At 42.5% G+C, this 10,072-nt stretch overlaps 1 protein-coding gene across 1 annotated transcript; it reads left to right on the top strand.

Annotated features, from left to right (window-relative positions):
* Window positions 1-9,806, top strand: rpl9 (ribosomal protein L9). The gene is made up of 8 exons (XM_072496590.1): window positions 1-83; window positions 1,317-1,363; window positions 1,452-1,567; window positions 5,902-5,997; window positions 6,727-6,859; window positions 6,969-7,049; window positions 8,826-8,948; window positions 9,651-9,806. The coding sequence occupies exons 2-7, from the start codon at window positions 1,318-1,320 to the stop codon at window positions 8,930-8,932; spliced, it is 579 nt and encodes a 192-aa protein (XP_072352691.1). The 5' UTR covers window positions 1-83; window position 1,317; the 3' UTR covers window positions 8,933-8,948; window positions 9,651-9,806.
* The last annotated feature ends 266 nt before the right edge of the window (window positions 9,807-10,072 follow it).

The following is a 10,072-nucleotide window of genomic DNA, read 5'->3' as shown; positions in this document are numbered from 1 at the left end:
GACGTATGAATGGTGACGCGGAACGCTCCCGTACAAGTGTGGGCGGACGGGAAAGTGACTTCCTTTCCTCCATCTTGAGCGAGGTGAGGCAATGTGGAGCTATCAGCTTTGGGGGAAATCCACTTTCATCGGCTGTTTAATGGCGTATGCGGGGCTGACGGCGGTCCAAACGGGAAGCGGGCTCCCTCGCGCCGCGGCTCAGGGCGGTATTGCCCGAGGTTTTGAAGCGGATCCGAGTCAATTCTAGTGTTTTGTGGCGGATGGCCTGCCCTGCACTGCAGGCCGGGGGGGGGAAGAGGGCCGCTTATGCCGGAGGCTGGTTTGAGGTCCATGTTGTTAGAGCGGGTGGAGAGACTGATGCTGTGTGAGTGTCAGTCCGACCGCGCTGAGAGAAAGATGAAGAGCACAGACAACTCACGGAGCTCTGGCAGTGATTATAGGAAGGCTGTGCTGACACCAAGTGGCCCCGATTGGCTTATAACCGCTCTTGTGCTCCACTGGTGTCCACCTTGTATTGATCCATTTGAAGACTTTCCTTTCACAAACTCCCAGTGACAATGCTCAAATCTGATTTCGGTCTTAAAATACAAACTCATAACTTTAAGTCTAATGTACCAAGCTGTTATCTTGCCATTATAGACCTTGTGTGGAACCTTCCAGTGGATGCACCACAGGCAATGAAAGTTATTGTGGTGTGAGGACTATGCAGCCAATTGGTGTGCAAAAATGTGCTGCTGACGGCAAAGTGTTGATGTTGGTAATCAAGACACAGTACAAGCCTCAATACTATTCCAGTCCTTCCTATTCCATGAGATTGATAATGTCTACCTGTGGGGACATTATGGGGTCTTTTGAATGAGACATTGGAGCTTGAGCACCTGTCATCCTCGTCAGGTGGATGTAAACCGATCCTGTGGCACTATTTTGAAGAGCAAGAGAATTAATTAATTCTTTGTGTCCAGCTAATGTTAGTCGCTTAACATACCATGGCTAAAACAGACTAGCTAGTCCTTTTGTGAGAGCAGTGACTTACTTTCAGAGTACTTATTGGTCTGTAAAGTACTTTGGGACATAACGAAAGGCACTATATAAGTACAAGTCTGTCCTGATTTAACATCTGATTCAAAGATCGCGCACTCAGTACTGCACTCTGGTTGCAACACTAATTGAAATATTTTCTTTGACATTTTTCTGTGGTGCCCATCACAGTTGAGTGCTGTTTTGTGATAGCTGCTGATTTGCAAGTTTATCTGTGTAAATTTTGGTGTTGCCTTGTTTTTTTATTGTGCCTTAAACCAATTTTTTTTTCTCTCCAGAATGAAGACCATTCTCAGCAACCAGATTGTTGACATTCCTGACAATGGTACAGTTATCTTATAACCTTTTAAAATCAAGACTTGGATAACTAATTACTGAATTTTGTGTTGTAACTAGCATTGTCTCATTTGCAGTTGATGTGACTTTGAAAGGCCGCACTGTCATTGTAAAGGGGCCTCGAGGAACATTGCGCAGGGAATTTAACCACATCAACCTGGAACTCAGCCTTCTTGGCACCAAGAAAAAAAAGGTAAGACGTTTGCGTATCTGTTAAATATTTGGTGGAAGCATTGATTGTTTTGCAAAACTTGAAATGTTGACATGTCTATTTCACTGTCCACTCGTGATATTGGACATATAATCCATGGTGACTGTTCAGTACTGAAATGTTGGTGATACTGACTTTCAGATGAGACATTGGTCTGTTCGGGTTGAGTGGATATATCCCTCAAACAAGAGCGGTTGGTTCTAATGTCTGGCAAGTGAACATCCATCACACACTTGTGAAAACAGATTAGTTGATCACTCCCCTCATTGTTGTTTGTCGAATCATACTATCTGCAATTTGGCTGCTGTGTTGGCCTTCAAAACATGTACCCACACAGTAAATTAGTCTGAGGGACTTTTTGGGGCATCTTGAAAAGCCTAAGTACTCTTCTGTTCACTATTGGAATGTAGTTCCCATGTGCATTTGATCATAAGCTCTTCTATAAAGCACATGTGTGTTTCATGTTTGCGGAATATCTCAAAACTCTTCTCAATCACATGAGTTGGCTGAAGTACAGTCACTATTCCGCAGGCACATTAGTAACTAATGTATGCACCAAATTTAGGTGCATGACTTGTTTTGTTTTTGGAAGAGGCAAATGTTGGCCTGGCATGTACTCTGGGTCTTTTGAATTGTGCGATGGATCTCGTGTTTTCCACCCTAGGTTCTTGGTGTCTCATGGTGAAGACCGTGCATCTGACAATACAGCAGTTCCTCAGGATTGCCAGTGTAGGTTATGCACTTGTCATTTGAACCCAAGCCTTTATTCTGAAGTGAGTGTGCTGTCACTGTGCCAAGTTTTTAGAGCATTAATCTTTGTTGATGTTTTGACTCAGTGATAGAATATATTTTTTAAAAGGGTGTAGAACCTCTAACCATTTTTTTTTAGTTGCTGGCATGGCAACCTTAATCTGGCTGTTTCATGGACCCTCATTTGCCTGTATGTTTAGCAACCTATGCTAGTGCAGTCCGTTACATTCCCGTGCCCTCATTGAGTTTTCGAGGGAGGTTAGGATGGTCCGCCTCCTTGGTTTTCCATGTGTGTGCTGTGTCCCCTCCAGCGAATGGCCTTCCTCCCTGTTTTCATCTGCTGTGCACAAGCTCCCTTTCATCCCAGCGGTGCTCCCTGCACCCCCACCCCCGAACAGGTCCTCTGATAGAGAATTTTATCTTCACTATTCTCAGGAACTTGGCCAGTCTGAAATCTACTTCGAGGCTCTGGGTGTTGCTGCTGCCATCAACCTAGCAGAAGTTTCTGCCTAGCGATTAGTGAGGCGAAGGTCAGGGTGTCCACACCCCTACTTGTGTAAAGCTGATGCTCTTGCATCTCAAACGGCCACCACAGATGCGCACGGCTCCATCTTGACCCCTACAATCCTGGACATGATCTCTCAAAAGGCCGTCCAGAACTGAGTCTGAGGCAGGACCAGAACGTGTGAGTGTGGTTGGCCAGGCCCCCCTGGCACCACTCTCATTTATTCTCCACCTACGGGAAGAACCCGCTCATGCGTGTCTTAGCACCATCTTGACTACATCGGGTTGAGCCGAGTGCAAGAGAAGGTGGAGTTGATTCTGTGCAGCGCCTCAATCCAGAGTCCTCTTCCATCTCCATGCCCAGCTCCTCCCCACATTTCTATCTGGTCTTGACCACTGGGGTCCTGACCATTTCTGAGTCGTCTGTAAATGCTGCCACAGTTGTCATCTAACCAGTCCAGCCCTCTCATTGTGTCCAAAGGTGTGTCTGAGTCTCTGGAGGAACGTTTTTGTCTCCTTGCGGAGAAAGTCACGCAGCTGCAGGTATCTTCAGACAAAGACCATGATTAACTTGCCAACCCTGGTGAGGAAGGAGTTAAGGGGTGAAGATTGGGGATGATCTAAATATGAAGAGAAACCTGGGTAGCACGTTCATTTTGACCGTCTGTACCCATCCTGCTAGCGAAAGAGGGAGAGTCCCACATTTCTGCAGGTCCCTCTTCACCTCCTCCACCAGGCTGGAGAGGTTCCCCTTGTGGAGCGTCGTCCTGTTGTGGGCTACTTGTATCCCCAGGTACCCAAATTAATTTGAGTCACTTTAAACAGTAGTTCTTCCACCTCTCAACTCTGCTCCTTGCCCCATTCCAAGCGCCCATCCACCACTTTGCCAATCTAAGGGCGATGGCGAGTATGAACGGAGCGGGGTTAACGAGCACCCCTACCTCATTCCCTTGTGCAGCCAAAAGTGCTGAGTTGGTGATGTTATTCCACACGCTCGCTGTAGGAGTGCTACGGGAGCTTCATCCACACAGTGAACCCAACTCCAAACCCAAACTGTTCAAGCACCTCCATGAGGTATCTCCATTCTTCTCTATTGAAGGCTTTCTCGATGTCCAGGGACACAATCACCTCTGATGTCCTTTCCCAGGATGAGCTCATTATTACGTTCAGCAGGTGTCTGATATTTGCTGTTGGCGGTCTGCCCTTGACAAACCAGGTCTGATCTTCCGTGGTAACCTCTGGCAGGCAGCTCTCCAGGTGCCTCGCCAGAGCCTTCACTAGGATTGCATCGGTGTTTGAGAGAGATGGGTCAGGGGCAGCACAATGGTAGAGTGGTCAGCACTGTTCCCCTGAAAGACGTGCTTTTAGGTAATTTGGACAATCTGAATTCTCTGTCTACCCGAACAGGTACCGGAATGTGGTGGCTAGGAGCTTTTCACAGTAACTTCATTGTAGTGTTAATCTAAGCCTACTTGTGACAGATTATTATTATCATGCCGCTGAGGACCCGGGTTTGGGCCCCGGGTCACAGTCGTGTAGGTTTGCACATTCTCCCTATGTCTGTGTGGGTCTCACCCCCACAATCTAAAGATGTGCAGGATAGGTAGATTGGCCACCTAAATTGCCCCTTAATTGGGGGGGGGGGGGAAATTGGGCACTATAAATGTTTTAAAAAGAGATGGGTCTGTATGATCCACTCTGTCAGGTCTTTGTCCTTTTTGGGGATCAGTGAGATCGAGGCTTGGGCCAGCGTGGGTGGCAGGGCCCCCTTCGACAATGAGTCGCTCAACATCTCCCACAAGTTCTGGGCCAGTGCTGCAGCAAATCTTTTGTACAAGTCTATTGGGAATGCATCTGGTCCTGGTGCTTTCTCCCGACTGCATGGAATTAATGCATTCCACGATTTCACCCAACCCAAGTGGTGCTTTCAACCCTTGTTTCCTGTCTTCCCTCACCACCAGTATATCCAGTCTGTCGAGGAGCTGCTTCATCTCAGTCTCCCTCTGGGGGTTCGGAGGTGTACAGACCTCGGTAAACATTTGAAATGGCCTTGTTAACCTAGTTTGGGTCTGCCACCATCCTACCATTTCTGTCCCTAACTTGCACCATCTCTTGTGGCTGCTTGCTTTTTTTTGTTGATGTGCCAGCATGCGGCTGGCTTTGTCGCCATGTTTGTAGATGCCCCCCCTCCCCGCCATTCCTTGAATGCCTGTCCACGGTCCTTTTCAGTAATGTTTCCATAGCCAACCTGTGCCTTATGTGTCATGTTTTCCCCCCTTCCTTCCCAGGGTTCTCTCACTAGATTTCCAACTAATCCTTTCTCATTGCACAATACCCAGTCCAAGATGGCCTGTTCCCTTGCGTATTAGTCTAGAAAATACCAGAAATTCCTCTATTGTATTGCGACTAATTTGACACCCCCAATCTATATGCAGATTAAAGTCATCCATAATCACAGATGTTCTTTTACTGCATACATCTCTGATTTCCTATTTAATGCTATTTTCAATATTGTCACTACAGTTTGGTGGTCTCTATAACACCCTCTCAAATGCTTTTGCCTGTTGGTGTTTCTTAACTCGATTAGTCCAGATTCCACATAGTGCTAATATTTTTTCTCAATATTGTATCAATATCATCTTAAATCAAGATCTTCAGCATTTCCCTGAAACCTGCAACTGGGAGATGAGAACAGGCACTACTGCCATTCCCGAATATCTTTTATCTACATTCTACCTCTGTAGCAACATAGTTAAGATTGCCGTTTATTATTAATGGAAGCGCTCAACATTATAATTCAGTATATTGTAGTATGAGTTGCAAAATATGCGGTTATGTGTGTGGTTTTGTAATATTTAAGGTGTTAAAAGCAAGTTGATGTCTGGTATATCTAAAGCCCATCATGCTGAAACTTTAACTATCTTGTATGTTAAGTTTTTATTAACTTCATTGTACATTTAAATTGGTTAACACATGTCTCAAGATTTTCTCAATCCAGCAATAGTGGATCTTCAATATAATCCGTGTTTACTAATTATTTAGTTGTATTTTCCCTTTCCAAGCTTCGAGTTGACAAATGGTGGGGTAACAGAAAAGAGTTGGCCACGGTGCGGACAATCTGCAGTCACGTACAGAACATGATCAAGGGCGTCACAATAGTAAGTAGCCCATTAGCAGGTGATTCAATTGCTCAACATATCTTTGAAATTTTCTGCCTTATGCTGAAGTTGAGTCCTTGCTTGTGTATAATTCCATGGGAACTAGGTGTTCTCCCCTGACCAAATGAGAATTCATGTGGTAATTCTGACCTGTATCAAGTTTTTGTTCCTATAGGCTTGGCCTATCCCAATCCATCTGTCCCTGTACTCTAAGGCTAATAGGAAAGGTACTCATTTTGGTTTCCTCCTTTTGCATAACCCAGAGACTAGCATTATTTTAAATGTTGGCGAGCTTAACATCCTGGTATCCTCGTGTCTGCGGGTTAGATATACTCCATTAACCAACTGAGTCTCCATGGGTGGGAGTTCCCATTGGCTTTTATGATCCTGAAATCACTCATTTCACAATGAGACCCAAATAAAAACAAAATGCTGAAATACTCAGTGGATCTTGCAACATCTGGCGAGAAGAATAATTCATGTTTCAGATTGATTCAGTATCTACATAAAGTGACTTCTTTAGCTTGCAATGCTGATGTGGCAGAGTTTCCTCAACGTCTCCAAATTTGGAGCATCCATGATGTCATAGCTAAAGTCCCTTTAAATGAAGCCATATGATCCATTTTACATTCTGGTGAACAGGTAGTTTCGGGTAAGTTTATTTGACTTCAATAATATCGGGCTGCATGTCTGACTACTTTTTCTTAATTGTCTATTCTCCAAACCTAGGGTTTCCGTTACAAGATGAGATCAGTGTATGCTCATTTCCCCATTAATGTGGTCGTTCAGGAAACCGGATCTCTGGTAGAAATCCGCAACTTCCTGGGAGAAAAGTTTATTCGTAGAGTTCGTATGAAGTCAGGTGAGTGAAGAGAGCATTATAACTTAATTTCTGCAAATCTTTTTAAAAGATACTCCATTGTTTTTTAAAAGGTACTCCATTGTAACTCCCCTGTTCGTTTTTGCATCAGGTGTTTCATGTATAGTTTCCCAGGCCATGAAAGATGAGCTTGTCCTTGAGGGAAACGACATTGAACTTGTGTCGAACTCTGGTTAGTATTCAATCGGCAACTTGGGCTGCCCACCCATTGAAAATGCATGGAATAGAACTAGAAGTATATTGGCGACTGACTCCTTGTCCCTCATTATAAACTAACTTGTATGTTTGAAAAATCATGTTACATTTTCATGGATAAGGTTGTCTGTTGCAATAAGGTTTTTACAGTGAAAAGGAGTACTTGTCTCTCTTTTATAAATTGATTTTGTGGCATCTATATGGCCTGCAAATTCATCATCTCAACCCTACTTTCTTTCCATCATCATCATGTCAATTCAGATGTTTTTAAAAAATAATTTTGGTTAACTGGACACCTTGTCTTCATTTTTTAAAACCACCTTTGGAACGTTTTTCTAACCAGCATAATTTCTAAGATCATCATGACAAATAATCTTGATTGGCACAATTGCCTTCCTTGGCTAAGGGAGCACATGGTGGCTTCTAAAAGGATTCAGTGCATAATTCTGTTTCTTAGTACACTCATCTTTCTATCAACATCCACAGCAATGTGGGTAATTCTTAACTGCCTTCTGAAGTAGGCTAGCAAGCCCAAGCAGTGGTACCTACATCCCATAAAATCATTTTATTTGTTTAAACTGGCTCTTCAGCATCCAAAAGAACTTTATGGCTTTGGGAGATCTCCATGGATCTTGTTTCCTCATTTTCTGTTCTAATTGAGCAAAGCCCCCGCTTGAGTTATGCTGACTGCTGTACTTTTTCACCTATTGCCCCAATAAAGCTCTCTTGATTTTCCTCAATGTGTTTAAACTTCAATTAGTCCCCTCAAATGTTAGTTGTATTGACATGTATACCAGTTCCTGTAGCTCCAGAAGCAAGTGAAAAATTAAATAGTTATTTGATACATCAGTAATTTCTATTTTTGACTGCCTGTAAAGTTAGTCTCCTCCTTCAATCATGATTTGAGGTGAAGCCTGGTGACCTGAACAATTTCCCTCGTCTGGTTCAAAGATTGTAGCCTCTGGCTGCCTCAGGAGTTTCCTCATGTTTTCAAATACCTGATTAGAATCCATTTTCTTTCACAGATTTTACAATTTCCTTTTTATACCAATCTTCAAGTTGATCATTCAGATTAGACTATTCTCTGGGGAAATTCTGGAAAATATATTTTCTCCACCCTCTTATGAGTATTTAATGCAAATTTGATGTGTCCTCAAAGTATTAATGATGTATAAGCTATCTGCATTCCTCAGAGAAAAATCAGATTGTTGCCGTTTCCTCGTATCCTATTTTGTCATTTCACCAGCCCATTTGAATTGTCTTGCACCTGATGTAGTTTCTTTACCATACTGTTTTTTTTTTAAACATAGTTTGGTTTCTTTACGCTTTGCATTAAAAAGCACTTCTTTTTGTTCAACCTGTCATGACACACTTATTTAGATATGGCAGTAATGTCGATTACTCACTGGCTTTAGTTTTGTTGTCTGGCATTGTCTCTGTCCTTCAAGCCTTGTAGATTATGCTGGAAGTTGAATTCTTGATGTGGTGATTCAAAACTTAAACCTAAACTATAGTGATCACTTCCTCGCTTTAAACCTAGAATTTTTTTTTAAACTTAATTTTTAAAACTGCGCTTTTCTGGCTTAACTCTTGAGTTGCTGTTGACCAAATACCAGATGTTTCTAATTGGCAACTTGCGGGTTACGTGCAACTGTGCAGTATGATTTATGTTGTCTTTAGTTTCTCTTTTCAGTTCCTATTGCACGATGCCTCATTTTGGTTAATTTTTCTGCATGGGTTATTTATCTTCTAGCTGCCCTGATCCAACAGGCAACAACAGTCAAAAACAAGGATATCCGAAAGTTCTTGGATGGTATTTACGTCTCTGAGAAGGGTTCAGTTGTTGAGTCCGCATCATAGACATAATGGATTAAAGGTTAGAAAGTGCCTTGTGTCTTCTCCACTGGAGGAGACGTGTGTTGGTTCATGTAAGAGAAAGCATCCTCATCTTCAGAACATGTGGCAATTTAAAAAAAAAAAAAAAAAAAAATCCTAAATCTGCTTGTGTAATAAATCTTTAGAGTTTGATAAGAAGCAAGGTGATGTGAGAGTGTGAATAGTGGAGCAGGCAGTTTCTTAATTCTTGCCATCTCCAAAGTCTATTTATAAACATGAAAAGATCAGGCAGTACAGGTTCCAATGTAGTCTTGACATTTTCTGCCTGTGTTTTCACAAAACTACACTCCCTTGTCTTGCTTAATCAATTTGGCAGCTGAAATGGTTCTACTTTCCAAATCATGCAATCCTGAGAAAGGTGGAGAATAGACACTAAGAATTCTCAAAAGGTTTTGTTTTCGATGTGCGAATTTATCAGTAAAATAACTGGTATGATTCATGAACTTCAGTTAAATTTTGAAGAGCTGAAGAATGTGTTTTTAATGCTGAAAACCTATTAGAAGTTTTGTGCTACTTATTAGAAATATAAGCAGCGTATTAGCTGTTTTTTCCTTGTGTAATATGCTTAAATATGCACTTTTTCAAGGAGATAGAGTATTGTAAAATGTTGAAGCTTTAGCATCACCTTGCTGTTTTACTCTGAGCTTGGACACCTCTAACTTGTAGTTTGTCTTCTCTTCAGCTGCTCTCATTCAACAAGCAACAACCGTGAAAAAGAAGGATATTCGTAAATTTCTGGATGGCATCTATGTGAGCGAAAAGACCACTGTTGCACAGTTCGCTGAATAACTTTTGGCTCTTTCAGATAGAAACCATTGAATAAACTTTATGGACTGAAGATGATCTTGTCATTTTATTTTCTTGGTCTGTGACTGCTTATCTGGTTTTAAATGTTTGAACAGCATTCCATTTACTTGAGTAGAATTTTACCACTGCTAATGCAGATCGAATGACTGTCTTCACTATGAAATGCAGCCAAAACCCAGTCCACAACACCATTTATGGCTCAGTTGTGCAGGAGGAAGATAGCGATGGGTGATCCTGTAACTGCTGATTGGAATACATGTTGCCTCCTTGGTGCAAGGGTCAAGGATCTCACTGAGC

This window comes from Scyliorhinus torazame, chromosome 3 (assembly GCF_047496885.1).
Source record: "Scyliorhinus torazame isolate Kashiwa2021f chromosome 3, sScyTor2.1, whole genome shotgun sequence".
In the NCBI taxonomy this organism is placed as follows: domain Eukaryota; kingdom Metazoa; phylum Chordata; class Chondrichthyes; order Carcharhiniformes; family Scyliorhinidae; genus Scyliorhinus; species Scyliorhinus torazame.
Note: the sequence above shows the minus strand (reverse complement) of the source record. Positions and strands in the feature narration are given on the sequence as shown.

What these genes read in the sequence shown, in the direction of transcription:
- rpl9 (XM_072496590.1), top strand. Translation starts at nt 1,318, where the DNA reads ATGAAGACCATTCTCAGCAACCAGATTGTTGACATTCCTGACAATG. An exon ending in TTGGCACCAAGAAAAAAAAG is followed by an intron (nt 1,568 to 5,901) that starts GTAAGACGTTTG and finishes TCCCTTTCCAAG; the next exon opens with CTTCGAGTTGACAAATGGTG. An exon ending in TGAACTTGTGTCGAACTCTG is followed by an intron (nt 7,050 to 8,825) that starts GTTAGTATTCAA and finishes TTTATCTTCTAG; the next exon opens with CTGCCCTGATCCAACAGGCA.